Raw genomic sequence first — 15,619 nt, forward strand, 5'->3', positions numbered from 1 at the left:
GTAGGTACGCGCCGGGCGCGGGCGCGGGCGCGCGCAGACGCGCTTCCGCGCGTGCCGGCGATGGCGCAGGCCCGGAATGGGCGGCAGCGGCCGGACGCTAACTCTACCCCAGACGCACAGGACAGATAGCCGCAGCCATGACGCTCGAGTACGAGAATTACGACTATGACGACGAGGACTCGATCGACTCGACGGACGTGCCGCTGGACCACCTGTCGGTGCTCGACATCCTGGACAACCTGGCGCTGACGACGCAGCTGACGCGCATCAACTCGACGGTGCGGCGGCGCGGCAACGCGATCAAGGGCCTGGCCCTGCGCCAGCGCGACCGCGTGCTCAAGGGCCGCGAGGAGGACATCGAGCGCGTCAAGCGCCAGATGCTCGTCCAGATCGAGCGCTTCCACGACAAGTGGGAGGACCAGCGGGTGAGTGGCCGCGGCGGACGCGCTGACGGCAGGTCGTCAGCCAGGGCGAGAAGCTGGCGTTCGCGTACGGGCTCGGCAACGTGCTGATTTCGGGGCTGATCATCGGCGCGCACCCGGAGTGGTTCCACGTCTGGTACACGGTGCAGATGGCGTACCTGATGCCGATCCGGTTCTACACGTACCGGCTCAAGGCGTACCAGTACTTCCTGGCGGACCTGTGCTACTTTGCAAACGGCATGCTGCTGGCTTACATCTGGCTGATCCCGGACTCGCGGCGGATGTTCATGTCGTGCTACTGCCTGTCGTACGGGACGCTGTCGTGGGCGATCGTGACCTGGCGCAACTCGCTGGTGCTGCACTCGATCGACAAGACGACGAGCACGTTCATCCACATCTTCCCGCCGGTGGTGCTGCACTGCATCCACCACCGCGTGGACCGCACGTACCAGGCCGTGCGGTTCGCGGGCGCGGACAAGCTGCACGCGCTGAACCTGTGGGAGGGCATCGTGTGGGCGTCGGTGTTCTACGCGGTGTGGCAGACCATGTACCACATCTTCATCACCATCCGCCGCAAGGAGGAGATCAAGGCCGGCCGGCAGACGTCGTTCGAGTGGCTGCGGCGGTCGTACGGCAAGACCGCGCTGGGCCGGTTCGTGAACGGGCTGCCGGGGCCGCTGCCGGTGTGCGCGTTCACGGTGATCCAGTTTGCGTACCAGCTGCTGACGATGCTGCCGTGCCCGCTGTGGTACCGGTACGAGTCGCTGTCGGGCGCGTTCCTGTTCACGATCTTCATGGTCGCGGCCTACAACGGCGCGACGTACTACATCGACGTGTTTGGCAAGCGGTTCCAGAAGGAGCTGCAGAAGCTGCAGGCCGAGGTGGCCACCTGGCGGTCGGAAGAGCACCACGACGAGGCCGGGCCGACCGAGGCGGGCCCGAACGAAAACAAGAAGGGCGAGTAGCGAGGGGGTGGCGGGCGGAGGGGACGGGGACGGACGGGGACGGAACCCAGGTGCAGGAGCTGCTTGGTAGATGGGCTGCTGTGAGTGGTTACCGGGGCGGTGGCGCTGCATGACTACGGCCGAGCGGCTGAGGTGGCGTGGGTCGCGATGCATGACGCGGGCTGGATCAGGCACGGTGGGTGCGTGGCGTTGGGCGCGCGGTAGCGCGGGTCGCGGGTCGCATGGCGCGGGTCGCGCGCCAGGGGCGGGTCGGGCCACGAGGCCGGCAGGCCCCTGGGCGGGTCGGGCGCGCTGGCGTCCGGGCGCGTGACGCGGCAGCCGACCGAACGCGACCGCAGTCACGCCGACGGCCGGCGCCGACCGCGTTCGTCGCGCGGCTGTCGGCAACTGGCACCTGTTCGCGCAACGCTATAGGGTAAGGGCATGAGATCCGGCCTGTCGCCGGATTTGTTATCCCGGTCAAGTTAGACCAGTCCTACTCCCACGTGGGTACCATCAGCACAGGTACCATCTGCTCCTGCCCGCGGCCGGCCACCATACGACCCGCGACCCGGGCGCCACTCGGCGACCCGCACCGTCCGCCATCGGCGGCAATTCGGCCAAGACCTACTAGTCGGCCGTCCGGCGGTAGGCCCAATCGGACCGTCCGAGTGGCAATGCGCGCGCTTTGACCGCCGCGCGGCCGCCTGCGTCTGCCGAGCTCAATTGCCGGCTGTCGCGCGCCCCCTTGCGGGCGACGACTCTGCCGGTGCATGCCGCGTTTTCTGTGCGACGCCAGCAGCGCCGCCTGCGGCTACGTGCATGGAGTCCGCCCGCCGTCACATGGCGCGCTGTCTACGCCTTTCCGCGGCCAGCGCCGTTGTCGGCCACCCCGCTGTGCGGCATAATTTTGCCCGCCAGCCCGGTTCCTACTGGTCACCTATCGCGTCTGCCGCCGCGTACGGCGCGCCGAGCATCCCGCCGCCCGCCCGCCGCCCGCCGCCCGCCCGCCGCCCGCCGCGGCCGCCCACGGCCGCCCAACCCGCCGTCCGCGCCGCCGGCCGATCTCCCAGCCGCCTGGGCCTCCGGACCGCCCACGGCCTGCCGGACCCTGCACGACGCAACACTAGCTGCAGGCCCCTGCAGGTCAGCCGCCGTCGCGCGCTCGTCGCCTTGTCGCGGCAGCGTACGACTCTGTAGATTTCTTTTTTCTCTCGTCTCTAGTTATCAATCGTTGCTGGCCGGTAGTAGGTAATATACCGGTAGCGCTCCTGTTTGCCAGATCCGGCCGGCGGGCCCTGCGTCGGAGTTTCAGCGATGGCGCCGGTCCTCGGCCTAGTCCGCGGGTGCGTTGGCGTGGACGCGTTTCTGACAGCGGTTGCGGAACGAGCGAAGAAGGGTTAGGGCTACGAGCGGCGCTCGCCGCCTTCGCCGCCGTCCGCGCGCTTCTCCACCGCCGTCGACGACTCTCCCTCCGCCCCGCCAGAACGCCCCGCGCGACGCACACGCCTAGAGAGCCGAGATGAACAACATGGGCGACGAGTCGCTGTGGACGACGGATTTCCTCGACTCGAACGGCATGCTGCCAGAGTCGGCCGTCGGCGTGGAGACGCATCGCCAGCAGATGGCCGGCAACGGCACGGAGGACCACGACATGGCGTCGTACCTGGACTTTTCCGACATGCAGCTCGACTTTTCGGTGCTGGATGGCGGCGATGGCAACGGGCACGGCCAGCCCGGCCACCACGGCCAGCACCCGCACCAGCACCCGCACCAGCACCAGCACAACGGCCACGGTGGGCCGAACGGCCACGGCGCCTTTGCGGGCTCGTTGCCGCCGACGCCGGTCTCGGGGTCGCTGTCGGCCGAGCGCGGCATCGCCACGCCGCTGATGGGCCCCGGGCAGCAGCCGGGGTCGGGCCACCTGGGCTCGTTCCACTCGCCGTCGACGTTCCAGCACGGGACGGACCCGAACTCGGCCGCGTCCGAGGAGGCGCTGTTCACACCGCTGCTGTCGCCGGCGGTGACGCCGTTCGAGACGGGCATGCAGATGCCGGTCGACTACAGCACGTACTTCTCGCCGCTGTCGTCGCCGGCGCTGGAAGCGCAGCACTCGGGGTCGGTGCCGAACGGCGGCGCACTGCCGCCGCAGATGCAGGGCGCGGCCAAGATCCGGCGGAGGCAGTCGGGCGGGCAGCAGCTCAACCCCGGCGCGCAGGGCGGGCGCGTGGTCAAGGCGTCGCCGCAGATGCGGCCGCTGTACCGGCGCAAGGGCAGCCAGTCGGCCACGGTCGGCGGGCTGTCGGGCACCGGGTCGCTGACGCCACGGCAGCAGCCGGTGACGAGCAAGCGCAGCCCGGACGAGGACGAGTCGTACGAGAGCAGCATCTCGCCGATGGGCGAGCTGTCGATGCCGCCGCCGGAGCTGCCGTCGACCACGCCGTCCGCGTCGGCGCAGCACAGCCCGGTCGTGCCGGTGACGCCGGCCACGCTGATGAACATGTCGGAGGAGGCGCGCAAGGCGCAGGCCGCGGACGTGTCGACGGAGCGCGCCAACACGATCCTCGAGTCGGTGCTGCAGAGCAGCCGGCGGCTGTCGTCGGCGTCGCAGCACTCGTCCGGCACGGTCACGCCGTCGGCCGGGTCGACGCCGCGCACGCGGCCGATCATGCCCGACACCAAGCGGCGGTCCGTGTCGATCTCGCCCGCGCTGCGGCCGCGCATCTCGCCGTCGATCAAGCCGCTGCTGCCCGAGGGCATGACGTCGCAGGAGGCCAGCCAGCTGCTGGCGTCCAAGTCCAACTACCAGAACATCGTCGACGGCAAGCACAACGAGCTCGGGCTGTCGTACCCGCAGCAGCTGTCGCTCAACCTGACGTCCAAGCGCACGTCGCACAAGCTCGCCGAGCAGGGCCGGCGCAACCGGATAAACAACGCGCTGGCCGAGCTCAACGGGATCCTGTCCGAGTCGGGCTCGGTCACAATGGACTCACAGGACGACGAGCAGGACGACGACGGCGGCGACGGCAGCAAGTCGTCTAAGCAGCAGTTCTCCAAGGCCAACACGGTCGAGATGGCCATTGTCTACATCCGCAAGCTGCAGGGCAAGGTCGACGGGCTCAAGTCCAAGCTCGCCGAAAAGACCAAGGAGGTCGAAGACCTGCGCGCGGCCGCCGGCAGCTAGCGGCCGCCGGCAGCTAGCGACCGCCTGTACTTTTTCTTCGAATTTTGGATAACTAATAACATGTAATGGGTCTGGGTATGTTTGTATGAGTTCTGCCTGTTTGCGTCGTTCTGCTGTCATGAAAGTTAATGTAACATATGTTTTTGTCGCCTCGATCGCGGCGCCGCGGCCAGGGACGTCTACGGGCGGCCGGCGGCCGGCGGTGGTATGCTTTATGTGATTCACTGTATATACAAGTGCGACGAATGCTCCAAAATTTTTTAAAAGGCACGAAATGCAATAAATACTTTTGTCGGCTGGGGGTAGTCCAAATCAAGAAACTCCAGGGTTTTGGTGGGCGCAAGGCTCGGTCTATGAGAGGGCTGACACCGTGAAGAAGGCGTCAGATGCAATGACAGGGAGCATGTCGCCCGTGTCGGTCTGGAGACTGAACTCGTCCAGATGCGGGTCGTGGTCCTTGAGTAGGTCGTGGCCGCCCAGCAGCGACGAGTCCAGGAGGAGGTCGGACCCGAGCGGGTCGTCGCCGAGGCTGACGCTGCCGGCGGTGCTGGCCGGGGTCGAGACCACGACGTCGGTGGTGTCGTAGAAGCGGTGGAAGCCCTCGAGATGGCGGAAGAGGTCGTACTCGCGCGAGAAGCGGTACTTGCAGCCGCGGACGGTGCAGATGATGTTGCGGCCCGAGTCCTCGTAGCCGACGCCGGAGAGCCGCTCGATGATGTCGGGCTGGACGGTGAGCGTGCGGCGGGCGTGCGCGTCGGCGTCGAAGTCGGGCGAGCCCGAGACGTCGACGTCGAGGCCGGCGAGGTCGACCGGCGAGCCGTCGTCGAAGACGGCCTTGGACTGGGTCTCGTACGCGCCGCCGAACGCGGCCGACGGCTGGAAGTCCATGCCGTGGAAGAGCGAGTTCATGAGGAGGTGCTGGTGCGCGGCCGGGGCCATGGCCGGCGGCGACGGCGGCTTGTTGTGGCCCTTCTGGAGGTGGTCGCGCAGGAGGCGCTTGTGGCCGAACGCCCGGTCGCAGCCGGGCACGGTGCAGACAAACGGGCGCTTGTCGTCGTGGACGGTGGCCACGTGGACGACGAGCGCGTGCTTGCGCGTGAAGCCCTTGTTGCAGCCGTCGACCTCGCACACGAACTTGCGCCGCTGCTCGAGCGTCTCGTCGTGCACCTGCATGTGCTGGCGCAGGATGCCCGGCTTGGCAAACACCGAGCCGCAGACCGCGCACGTCGCCTTGTGCGTCGTCTTGATGTGCTTCTGCATGGCCGACCACGTCAGGAACTTGTCCATGCAGCCGTCCTGCGCGCAGATGTACCGCGGCACGCCGCTGTGGTCCTTCTCGACGTGCGCCTTGAGCCGCGAGTTCTGCGAGAACGAGCGGTCGCAGCCGTCGACGACGCACGGGAACGGCTTGGTCAGCGTGTGCATCTCGGCGACGTGCGCGCGCAGCTGGCTCTGCTTGTGGAACGTGGCCTCGCACGGCGCAAAGTCGGTGCAGACGTACGGCATCTTGCGCTCGTGCGTCAGCACGTGCCGCTTCAGGTGCTGGTTCGTGTTGAAGCCGTGGCCGCACTCGTCGCACTTGTACCGCCGCTCGGCCGAGTGCGAGCTCTCGTGCGCCTTCAGGTGCGAGTCCCGCAGGTACGACTTCTCGCACCCCGGGAACCCGCACCGGAACGGCCGCTCGCCCGTGTGCGACCGGATGTGCTCCTCCAGCCGGCACGGCCGCGTGAACGACTTGTCGCAGCCGTCGTACTGGCAGTGGTACGTCTTCGGCCGCGGCCGGCTCGCGCCGGGCGTGCTCGCCCGCGACACGCTCCCGCTCGCCAGCTCGACCCGGTCCAGCATGTCCAGCGTCTGGCCGAGCCCGCTGCCGTAGTCGCGCTCCGAGTGGGGGCTGTCGAGCGCAAACCGCTTGGCCGCCTTGCGCGGGCTGTCGCCGCCCGCGCGCGCGTCCGCGCCGCCCTCCATGCGGCCGTACGCCTCGCGCGCGCCCGCGCCCGCGCCGGGCCCGTACACGCCCTCGTCGCCCTTCATCGTCCGCTCGTAGCCCAGCGTTGATCTGGGGATCAGCAGCGCTGGCATCTTGCTGTGCTTTGCGCTGCACGCACTGTGCTCTGTGCTTGGTCCTGGTCCCGCGCTCTGTCCGTTGGCGTACTCTCGAACGCCTGTTGTCCTGCCTGAGCCCGTCGCAAGACAAAACGACCCGCCTCTGGTGCGTGGAGTGGAAAAAATTTTTGGCCGCGGGCCTTTAAAAAAATTCGTGATGTCACAAACGGGTCACAAACGGGTCACAGCCCTCGCCGACTCAAATTTTTTTTTCAGCCCGTGGCCTCCATCACCAGCCCAGGCGCGCCATCACTGCCAGCACCGGCGATCCCAGACACCATGTCGGACTACGATGATGACGAGGGCGGAGCGTGAGTGCCCGCGCCGCCGGATGCTGACGCCAGGTTCAACGACGGATTCGAGAACACGTTCGACGACTACGAGGCCCAGGACGAGTTCCCCGAGGACGAGGCCCAGCGCGAGTACGAGGACGGCGCCAACGGCGAGGCCAACGGCGAGGCCAACGGCGCTGTTGCCCGCGAGGACGAGGTCGACGCGGCCGCCGTCCAGCAGCAGGCTGCGGCCCAGCAGCGGCGGCGCAAGACCGAGAAGGAGCTGGCCATCGCCAAGGAAGACCGCACGACGACGCCGTACATGACCAAGTACGAGCGCGCGCGGATCCTGGGCACGCGCGCGCTGCAGATCAGCATGAATGCGCCGGTCCTGATTGACCTCGAGGGCGAGACCGATCCGCTCCAGATCGCCATGAAGGAGCTGGCGCAGAAGAAGATCCCGCTGGTCGTGCGCCGGTACATGCCGGACGGCTCGTACGAGGACTGGAGCTGCGACGAGCTGATCATAGAAAACTAGCGGACTGTGTTTTGTTTTGGCGTTGGTAATCATGCCTTCGGGCGCCTGCCTGCGGGCGGTCGTGTATTTTACTGAATTGAGCTTTCGCGATACGATTATGCGCCGCACGGCGTGCGGCGCGGGATGCCGAGGCCTCGGCGCGGCTGTGTGTCCTGGCGGGGGCGGCCGTCGGCGTGGCGGCCCGTCAGGCTGGGCCGCAGACGGCGGGCGCAGGCGGCAGGCGACGAGCCGGAAGCTCGTGCGGCTATATGCGGTTATATGCGGCTATATGGCGTGGACGCCATTGCGGCCGGGCGGCTCGGCCGGGGCGGCTGCCCTCCGGGCGGATGCGCCACGGCACGCCCCGACAGCGCCGCCGCCCGCGGGGTCGCCGTCAAAGCCTCGCGCGGCTATATGCTCAATTGCCCGGCGGCCACTCAGTCGAGCGTGGCGCCCTCCGAGCAGATGCCGCACCGCGCACGCCCCTGGAGACGGCCGCCTCGACGGGAGCGCATTCAGGGGCCCGCCGGTGTCTGTAGCCGCACGTAGCCGCCTCGGCCGTCTCGGCAGACGCCCGGCCATCAACCCGTGCCTACACGTTTATTCCGTGTTGAACGACTCAACAAAGTCCTTGTACATAAACACGTCGCGCTGGAGGCGGTGGCGGACAAACGCAGCCATAGCGCGGTCGACGTCCGCGGCCGGCATGTCCGTCGCGACCAGCGCCCGGCGCAACTCGTCCGCGTCGACCTGGCCGCTGTCGTCGTCGTCAAAGGCGTTGCAGGCGGCCTCGAGCTCCTCGCGGCGGGGCAGCAGCGCCAGCTTGGACGACATCTCGGTCAGAAACACCGGGAACGTGAGCGGGCTGGTCAGCCGGCCCAGCATGTCCGCCACCGCGCGCTCGTCCGGCAGCTGGCCGAGCGACGCCAGCATCTGGGCGAGGTCGGCCGGGCCGACCTGGCCGTCGCGGTCGGCGTCGAGCATGGCGAACGCGGCCTTGATGTCACTGATCTGGGCGCGCGACATCTGCGCAAACGCGCCGGAGGGGATGCGCTGGGCGGGCCGCATCGGCCGTGCCTGGTCGTACTCGATCCGTTGCTTGCCCTCTTGCGGTGCCTGTCGTTAGCGGGGGCCGCAGCGAGGCCGCCGGCTGCAGCAGCCTCCGGCGGTGCCAGCCGGGCCGCCGCCGGCCGGCGGCACGACGTACCATTGTGTGTATCCAAAACTGCTGCCGGCGCGGTGCAACGGCGCAACGACAGATCCCAGCTTGTTTACGTCCCGGCGCAAGAGCGCAAACCCCGCCGCAGTTAGCACCGCAGGCACCGCGCGGGCGCGCGCGCGCGCAGGCGGTTTCCGTGGCAACGACGCGTCGCGTTGCTGTGGCAACGCACCACAACAAGCCGCACGCGCCGCACGTATACACACACCCTCCTGCGTCCACACCACGGCAAGCCGCATTCATCAAGCATCAGCAGGGCAGTGCCCACGAAAGCACTGCCAATCACGATGTCCAAAGCAGGGTCGGGATCGCTGCTGTCGATGGCCAACAAGCGCACCGGGCTGCGCGTGCCGCAGCCCGCGTCCGGCCGGCTGTCGGAGGCCGGCACGGGCCCGCGGGCGGGGTCGCCGGCGCTGGCGACGCTCAGCAACTCGAAGCTCAACGCGCGGCGGCTGACCGAGACGAGCGTGCGGCGCAAGGACAGCGTCGCGGGCGAGTCGGCGCGACCGGCGAGCCGCGCGTCCGAGGCCGGCAGCGGCGTGCGGCGCGCGCGGCCGTCCGCGGCCGTCGACGGCGAAACAAACATCCAGGTGGTCGTGCGGTGCCGCGAGCGCAACGCCCAGGAGATCCGCGACAAGTGCACGGTCGCGATCTCGTGCTCGTCCGGAACGGAGGTCACGGTGCAGACGGGCCCGGTCGCGCTCAGCAACAAGACGTACTCGTTCGACCGGGTGTACTCGGCCGCGGCCGACCAGGGCACGATCTACGACGACACGGTCGCGCCGATCCTGGAGGAGGCGCTGGCCGGGTACAACTGCACGATCTTCGCGTACGGCCAGACGGGCACCGGCAAGACGTACACCATGTCCGGCGACGTCGCGGAGGAGTTTGGCACGTTCGCGCTCAACGCGGGCATCATCCCGCGCACGCTGTACAAGCTCTTCGAGGCGCTCGAGCTGGAGAAGGCCGAGCACTCGGTCAAGGTCTCGTTCATCGAGCTCTACAACGAGGAGCTGCGGGACCTGATCGCGCCGGAGGAGGACCGCAAGGTCAAGATCTACGACGACTCGGCCAAGAAGGGCATCGTCATCCAGGGCATGGAGGAGACGTTCATCAAGAGCGCGTCCGAGGGCATCCGCGTGCTGCAGCAGGGCTCGCACCGGCGCCAGGTGGCCGCGACCAAGTGCAACGACCTGTCGTCGCGGTCGCACTCGGTGTTCACCATCACGCTGCACGTCAAGGAGACGCTGCCGGGCGGCGAGGAGTACCTGCGCATCGGCAAGCTGAACCTGGTTGACCTGGCGGGCTCGGAGAACATCAACCGGAGCGGCGCGGAGAACAAGCGCGCGCGCGAGGCGGGCATGATCAACCAGAGCCTGCTGACGCTGGGCCGGGTGATCAACGCGCTGGTCGACCGGTCGGCGCACGTGCCGTACCGCGAGTCCAAGCTGACGCGGCTGCTGCAGGACTCGCTCGGCGGCCGGACCAAGACGTGCATCATCGCGACCGTCAGCCCGGTCCGGGCCAGCCTCGAGGAGACCGTGTCTACGCTGGACTACGCCAGCCGCGCGAAGAACATCCGCAACAAGCCGCAGATGAACCAGATCATGTCCAAGAAGACGCTGATCAAGGAGTACATCATGGAGATCGAGCGGCTGAAGGGCGACCTCTCGGCCAGCCGGCAGAAGAACGGCGTCTACATCACGTCCGAGTCGTACCAGGAGATCATGGCCGAGTCCGAGTCGCGCCGGATCCTGACCGAGGAGCAGCAGCGCAAGATCGAGGTCATCGAGAACCAGCTGCGGGCCGTGCGCGAGCAGTTCGAGCAGAACATGCGCGTCATGACCGACACCAAGAAGGAGCTCGACCGCACCGAGCGCAGCCTGCTCGACGCGCAGTCGTCGCTCGACCGCACCGAGCGCGACCTGTCCGAGACGCGCGCGAGCCTCAAGAACGAGACCGTGCTGCGCAACGCGCACGAGATCACCGAGCTGCAGCTCGACCGCGTCGGCAACGAGCTCATGACCACCGTGCGCCAGGCGACTGCCGACGTCGCCCGGCTGGGCAGCAAGGCCGAGCGCGAGGCCGAGCTGCTCGCGCACAACCGCGGCGTGTTTGCCGAGTCGCAGACGACCGTGGCCGAGGCCACGGACCGGTTCCGCCGCCGGCTGTCGACGTTCTCGCAGGCGTACGCCGGCGCGGCCACGCAGACGACCACGGCCGCGCACAAGCTTGTCACGACCGAGACCGCGCGGCTGGAAGGCGTCTACAACGGACTCGAGCAGCGGCTGGTCGGCTACGGCGAGGACGAGCTCCGGCTGAAGGACACCATGGCCGGCGCGACCGCCGAGATGAACGACGTGCTCGAGAACATCAAGGTCCTGCGCGAGGACATCAAGGCCAAGGTCGGCGAGGGCTTCAGCGACATCGGCACCGCGCTCGGCCTGATCTCGACCGAGCTCGCCACCGGCGTGGGCGACTACCGCGACCGCTCGCTCACCGCGTTCAACCAGCTCGGCCGCGACGTCAAGGCGCTCTTCGACGGCCTCCAGAAGAACATGCACCAGCAGGACGTCGAGATCGAGCAGCTGCACTCGCTGCCCATGGCCACGCTGCCGGGCGTCGCCCAGCAGGTCGAGCGCCAGGTGGCCGCCCTCGACGCGTTTGCGCGCGAGCAGACCGCGCGCACGACCGCCGACAGCACGGCGCTGATCGCCAAGATCACGGCGGCCGTGACCGAGGCCGTGACCGACTTTGCCACGTCCCAGAACCGCGCGCTCGAGGACTGCTGCCAGGCCCGCCGCGCCAAGCTCACCGAGAGCCACGACCAGATCGTCGACATGTCCAAGGAGATTGTCGACAAGCTGTCCGCATACATCACGCACGAGGAGGACCGCCGGCTCTGGCTCTTTGGCCGGCGCGACCACATGAAGCAGTCGGTTGTTGACACGTACGAGACGCTCGACGAGCTCGGCGGTCAGCTCCACCAGAAGACCGAGGCCATTTACGCGCAGTCCGAGACCATCGTGAGCGCGCAAAAGTCCAACTTGGCGGTGCAGATGCAGGCCCTGGACGAGTTTGTGGCCAGCGCGCGCGCGCAGAACGAAAAGCACCACGACGCGTACGTTGCCGCGCTCGCGGGCATGAGCGCGGGACTGTCGACGGGCGTGGCCGGCCTGCGCACGCGCGTGAGCGAGACCGGGACCGCCCTGAACGCGTATCGCGGCGTGTCGACGAGCCTGGGTGAGCAGACCATGCGCCTTGGCCGCGAGTACGACGGCGCTGCCCGCAAGGACTTTGCCGTGCTGCGCGACGCGATCGGCCAGCTGCGGCTCGACGAGTACGTGCCTACGGGCGAGACGCCCAAGAAGACGACGACGTACCGGCTGCCGCCGGCGCTGCCACGAACGCGGCCACACCACGAGATCCTGGCGAGCATGCGCTACGGCGGCCAGCCGACGGAAGAGCGCCGCCGGAGCGTCGAGGCGGACGAGAGGACGGCCGTGTTGAGTCTGGCCGGCGGCCTAGCCAGCGGCCAAGCCAGCGGCTCGGCCACGAGTTCGCCCAGTGGCCCCGGTGGCCCCAGCGGCCCCCAGAGCGCCCGCTCCAGCGCGCCGACCAGCCCGACCATGTGATTGTACGATGAGACCTGTATTCTATGCGGCGCCGCCGCCTGTACCTAATGTTTTGTGCTCCGCGTCGATCCGCGTCGATCGTGTCAGTTGCTGGTGCTGCTGGCAGACGTGTCGCTGCCGGCGCGCGCCGTAGTCTCGCTATCGCTGGCCTCAGACTCGGCCGGCCAGTGCTCGGCCGCCGGCTCGGCCGCCGGCGCCGGCGCCGGCTCGGCCAGGTGCTCTGCCGGGTCCGCCGCATCCGCAGCCTCCGCACCCACTGTCTCGTCCGCCCGCGCCGTCAGCGTGCTCGCCGTGGCGTCCGGGTCCACGCCGTCGTCGCGCTGCAGCGCCAGCACCTGGCACAGCCGCTCTTGCGTGTCGTAAAACATGTCGGCCAGGCTCAGCGCGCGGTCCAGGTCGCTCTCAAACGCTAGCCGGTCGCCGTCAGTCTCGGCCGGCCGCGGCGGGCGGTGCTGTGCGTGGCCGACGCCCTCGATGATCAGCTTGCGGCCGTCGGCGTCGACGCCGTGGCCGCGGCCGCGCACGTTCACGTTCAGCGACGACGTCGACGCCGCCGTGATCTGCCACTCGGGCGACAGCGAGAACGCGCGGTGGATCGTCTGGCCGTCGTCCTCAAAGTCGACGACGACGACGTGCTCGCGGCCACCTTTGCGCGCGGGCGCGGGCGTCTTGGCGGCGTGGCCGACGACGTCGATGTCGTCGTCCGAAAACACATAGTGCACGCGCGGATGGACTGTCCGCACGGCGTCCGGCGCCGTGCGGTCCAGCACGACCGTGAAAAACGCCGGCGGACCGCCTGCGGTCTGGCCGGTCTGGCCGACCGTGGGCGACGGGCGTGCCGGCAGAAACGTCGACGAGGACATGTCGGCCATGGTGGGTGGTGGGGACGGTGGGCGGTGCGGACGGGACATCGACACGCCGCAGCGCGTGCGGCGCAGTCCGCGGCGCCGCCGTCCGCCGCGCCAGCCGCCTTCGCGCGGGTTCTACGTCGGAAGCCTGCACTCGCGCCGGCGGCCGCTCGGGGCCGGCGCCGGATCCGGGCATGCCGCGGCCGTGCGCCGGGCCAGCGGGCCGTCGAGTGACACAGGCGACGCGACCCGTCGGCCGCGATGCGACCCGCCGTGCGCCGCGGACCGAGTCCGGTCACCGTGACCGGTCTGCCTCGCCGCGTCGTCCTCGCCGCGTCGTCCTCGCAAAGCGTCTATTATGCTAATTACTCCATCGCCATCTGGAACGGCTGGCGGCACATCGGACACGACCCCCGCGAGTCCGTGTCGATCCACTTGACAATGCAATGAATGTGAAAGGCGTGCTTGCAGACGCCCAGAACTGGAGTCAGCACCGTCGTGCGCGCACCTACCGAGCGGGCAGTCGTCTCCAGGGTACCGGCAAGTCGGGCAGGTGCCTTCGAACGCGACTCGGCAGATGCCGCAGACCTCGTCCTGGACCTCTCCCCACTGCCACACCGACACGGCGTTCCACCGGTTGAGCTTGACCTTCATGGCGGATGTTTAGGTCGAGTTTGCTGCCGAGATCGTGATGTATTCCCGGCCGGTTTGGTAACACGCGCCACCGAACACGCGTAGATCTGAGCGGCGCCTGCTGGTGCTGGGGATTGGTGTTGTGATGGTCGATCTGACGCAATCCACCACCGCACCACGGTAGCAAGGTACGCATCGCCACGGGCTGGCGGAGCCCACGGGGCCGGCCGGCGGACGGCGACCGCTGCCGGAACGGCGGCCCGAGCCGCACGCCCGCCAGCCGCCCGCCGCCAGGCGCACGCCCGCTGACCGCAGATGCTTTCCTTCATCCGCCGATCGTCCACGCTGGCCACCAGCCGCGGCCTGCTCTCGCCCGCCGAGTTCGTCAAGCTGCGGGCGGGCCAGCGCGTCGTCGCCCTGGACGCCACGTGGTACCTGCCCAACGCCGGCCGCGACGGCCGGGCCGAGTTTGCCCAGGAGCGGCTGCCCGGCGCGCGGTTCTTCGACATCGATGCCGTCAAGGACACCGAGTCGCCGTACCCGCACATGCTGCCGTCCACCGCCACGTTCAGCGCGGCCATGGGCGCGCTCGGCGTGCGTGCGGACGACACGGTCGTTGTCTACGACAAGCAGGGCAACTTCTCGGCGCCGCGGCTGTTCTGGACGCTCAAGGTGTTCCAGCACCCGTCTGTGTACCTGCTCGACAACTATCCGGCCTACAAGGCCGCCGGGTACGAGGTCGAGACCGGCACGCCGGCCGAGCCCGCGCCCGAGACGTACACGGCCGTCGGCCGCGACGACGACCTCGTGATCTCGTTCGAGGACCTCGCGTCGATCGTGCGCGAGCCGCTCCTCCGCCGCCAGCTGGCCATGGTCGACGCGCGGCCGCAGGCGCGCTGGGCCGGCGCCGCGCCCGAGCCGCGGCCCGGCCTGCCGTCCGGCCACGTGCCCGACTCGCAGTCGGTGCCGTTCACGGACGTGCTGGACCCCGAGACCAAGCAGTTCCTGCCGGCGGCGGAGCTGCGGCGCGTGTTTGCCGCGCGCGGCGTCGACGGCTCGCGTCCCGTCGTCGCCATGTGCGGCACCGGCGTCACTGCCTGCATCCTCGAGACCGCGCTCATCAAGGCCGGCCTGACCGACAAGCCCATCGTGGTCTACGACGGCAGCTGGACCGAGTGGGCCCAGCGCGCGCCGTCCGCGCACATCGTGTCCGAGTAATCTATTCCTGCGCCATCTTCTCCACGACCTGCCACTCGGCCGCGCGCACCGGCGACACCGACAGCCGCGACCGCGTCATCAGCGCCATGTTGGCCAGCGCCGGCGTCGCGCGCAGCTCGGCCAGCGGCACAAACCGGTCCAGCCGGCGCACAAACTCGACGTCGACCATGAACCACTTGGGCGCGGCCGGGTCCGACCGCGCGTCGTAGTAGGGGTGCTTGCGGTCGAACGCTGTGTGGTCGACGTAGGCCGCCCGGCAGATGCGCATCACGCCGGCGATGCCGGGCGTCTTGCAGTTGGAGTGGTAGAAGAACGCGAGGTCGCCGACGTTCATCCGCCGCATGTGGTTCTTGGCCTCGTGGTTGCGCACACCGTCCCACGACGACGTGCCGCCGGCTTCGAGGTCGTCGATCGAGAACTTGACGTCGACGCCGTCGACGATGCGCGAGTCGGGCTCGGCCTTCATGAGCCAAAACGCGGGCGCGTCGGACGCGGACGCGACCGGCGCGTCCGTGTCGGCGCCCGGACCGGCAGGAGCGACCTCGCTGGGTGGCTTGGTGGCCTTGCCCGCGCGGGACGGCTTGGCCGCCTTGCCGGCCGCCTTGTCGGTCGCCGCGGCCT

General features: G+C 68.9%; 10 protein-coding genes across 10 annotated transcripts; 5 read left to right on the plus strand and 5 right to left on the minus strand.

The window, feature by feature from the left end:
- Positions 1-137: 137 nt before the first annotated feature.
- Positions 138-1,387, plus strand: V1510DRAFT_404535 (uncharacterized protein; the record flags this gene model as incomplete). Its single annotated transcript, XM_066932257.1, has 2 exons — positions 138-425; positions 458-1,387. The coding sequence occupies 2 exons, from the start codon at positions 138-140 to the stop codon at positions 1,385-1,387; spliced, it is 1,218 nt and encodes a 405-aa protein (XP_066787363.1).
- Positions 1,388-2,605: 1,218 nt separating this feature from the next.
- Positions 2,606-4,947, plus strand: V1510DRAFT_421403 (uncharacterized protein). Its single transcript, XM_066934613.1, has one exon. The coding sequence runs from the start codon at positions 2,889-2,891 to the stop codon at positions 4,548-4,550; it is 1,662 nt and encodes a 553-aa protein (XP_066787364.1). The 5' UTR covers positions 2,606-2,888; the 3' UTR covers positions 4,551-4,947.
- Positions 4,757-6,876, minus strand: V1510DRAFT_421406 (uncharacterized protein). The gene has a single exon (XM_066934614.1). It carries the CDS (start codon positions 6,630-6,632, stop codon positions 4,902-4,904), a length of 1,731 nt encoding a protein of 576 aa, XP_066787365.1. The 5' UTR covers positions 6,633-6,876; the 3' UTR covers positions 4,757-4,901.
- On the plus strand, positions 6,842-7,558 carry V1510DRAFT_421407 (subunit common to RNA polymerases I, II, and III). The gene is made up of 2 exons (XM_066934615.1): positions 6,842-6,967; positions 7,001-7,558. The coding sequence occupies exons 1-2, from the start codon at positions 6,936-6,938 to the stop codon at positions 7,464-7,466; spliced, it is 498 nt and encodes a 165-aa protein (XP_066787366.1). The 5' UTR covers positions 6,842-6,935; the 3' UTR covers positions 7,467-7,558.
- A 277-nt stretch (positions 7,559-7,835) lies between these two features.
- On the minus strand, positions 7,836-8,677 carry V1510DRAFT_398083 (uncharacterized protein). The gene is made up of 2 exons (XM_066931917.1): positions 8,653-8,677; positions 7,836-8,561 (listed from the first exon to the last, which is right to left on the minus strand). The coding sequence occupies exons 1-2, from the start codon at positions 8,653-8,655 to the stop codon at positions 8,046-8,048; spliced, it is 519 nt and encodes a 172-aa protein (XP_066787367.1). The 5' UTR covers positions 8,656-8,677; the 3' UTR covers positions 7,836-8,045.
- Positions 8,678-9,154: 477 nt separating this feature from the next.
- Positions 9,155-12,367, plus strand: V1510DRAFT_421410 (kinesin motor domain-containing protein). The gene has a single exon (XM_066934616.1). It carries the CDS (start codon positions 9,528-9,530, stop codon positions 12,297-12,299), a length of 2,772 nt encoding a protein of 923 aa, XP_066787368.1. The 5' UTR covers positions 9,155-9,527; the 3' UTR covers positions 12,300-12,367.
- Positions 12,296-13,173, minus strand: V1510DRAFT_421412 (uncharacterized protein; the record flags this gene model as incomplete). The annotated part of the gene is made up of 1 exon (XM_066934617.1): positions 12,296-13,173. A coding segment is annotated over one exon (791 nt), but the record flags the coding sequence as incomplete, so codon positions are not given.
- Positions 13,174-13,471: 298 nt separating this feature from the next.
- On the minus strand, positions 13,472-14,120 carry V1510DRAFT_421414 (anaphase-promoting complex subunit 11). Its single transcript, XM_066934618.1, has 2 exons — positions 13,660-14,120; positions 13,472-13,628 (listed from the first exon to the last, which is right to left on the minus strand). Exons 1-2 carry the CDS (start codon positions 13,799-13,801, stop codon positions 13,513-13,515), a joined length of 258 nt encoding a protein of 85 aa, XP_066787370.1. The 5' UTR covers positions 13,802-14,120; the 3' UTR covers positions 13,472-13,512.
- On the plus strand, positions 13,823-15,441 carry V1510DRAFT_421415 (Rhodanese-like domain-containing protein). Its single transcript, XM_066934619.1, has 2 exons — positions 13,823-13,968; positions 14,096-15,441. The coding sequence occupies exon 2, from the start codon at positions 14,096-14,098 to the stop codon at positions 14,996-14,998; it is 903 nt and encodes a 300-aa protein (XP_066787371.1). The 5' UTR covers positions 13,823-13,968; the 3' UTR covers positions 14,999-15,441.
- V1510DRAFT_421416 (Duf55 domain of thymocyte nuclear protein 1) lies at positions 14,807-15,556 on the minus strand. Its single transcript, XM_066934620.1, has one exon. The coding sequence runs from the start codon at positions 15,462-15,464 to the stop codon at positions 15,000-15,002; it is 465 nt and encodes a 154-aa protein (XP_066787372.1). The 5' UTR covers positions 15,465-15,556; the 3' UTR covers positions 14,807-14,999.
- Positions 15,557-15,619: the final 63 nt, after the last annotated feature.

This window comes from Dipodascopsis tothii (assembly GCF_038497935.1).
Source record: "Dipodascopsis tothii strain CBS 759.85 unplaced genomic scaffold V1510scaffold_30, whole genome shotgun sequence".
NCBI lineage: Eukaryota > Fungi > Ascomycota > Lipomycetes > Lipomycetales > Lipomycetaceae > Neoaidaea > Neoaidaea tothii.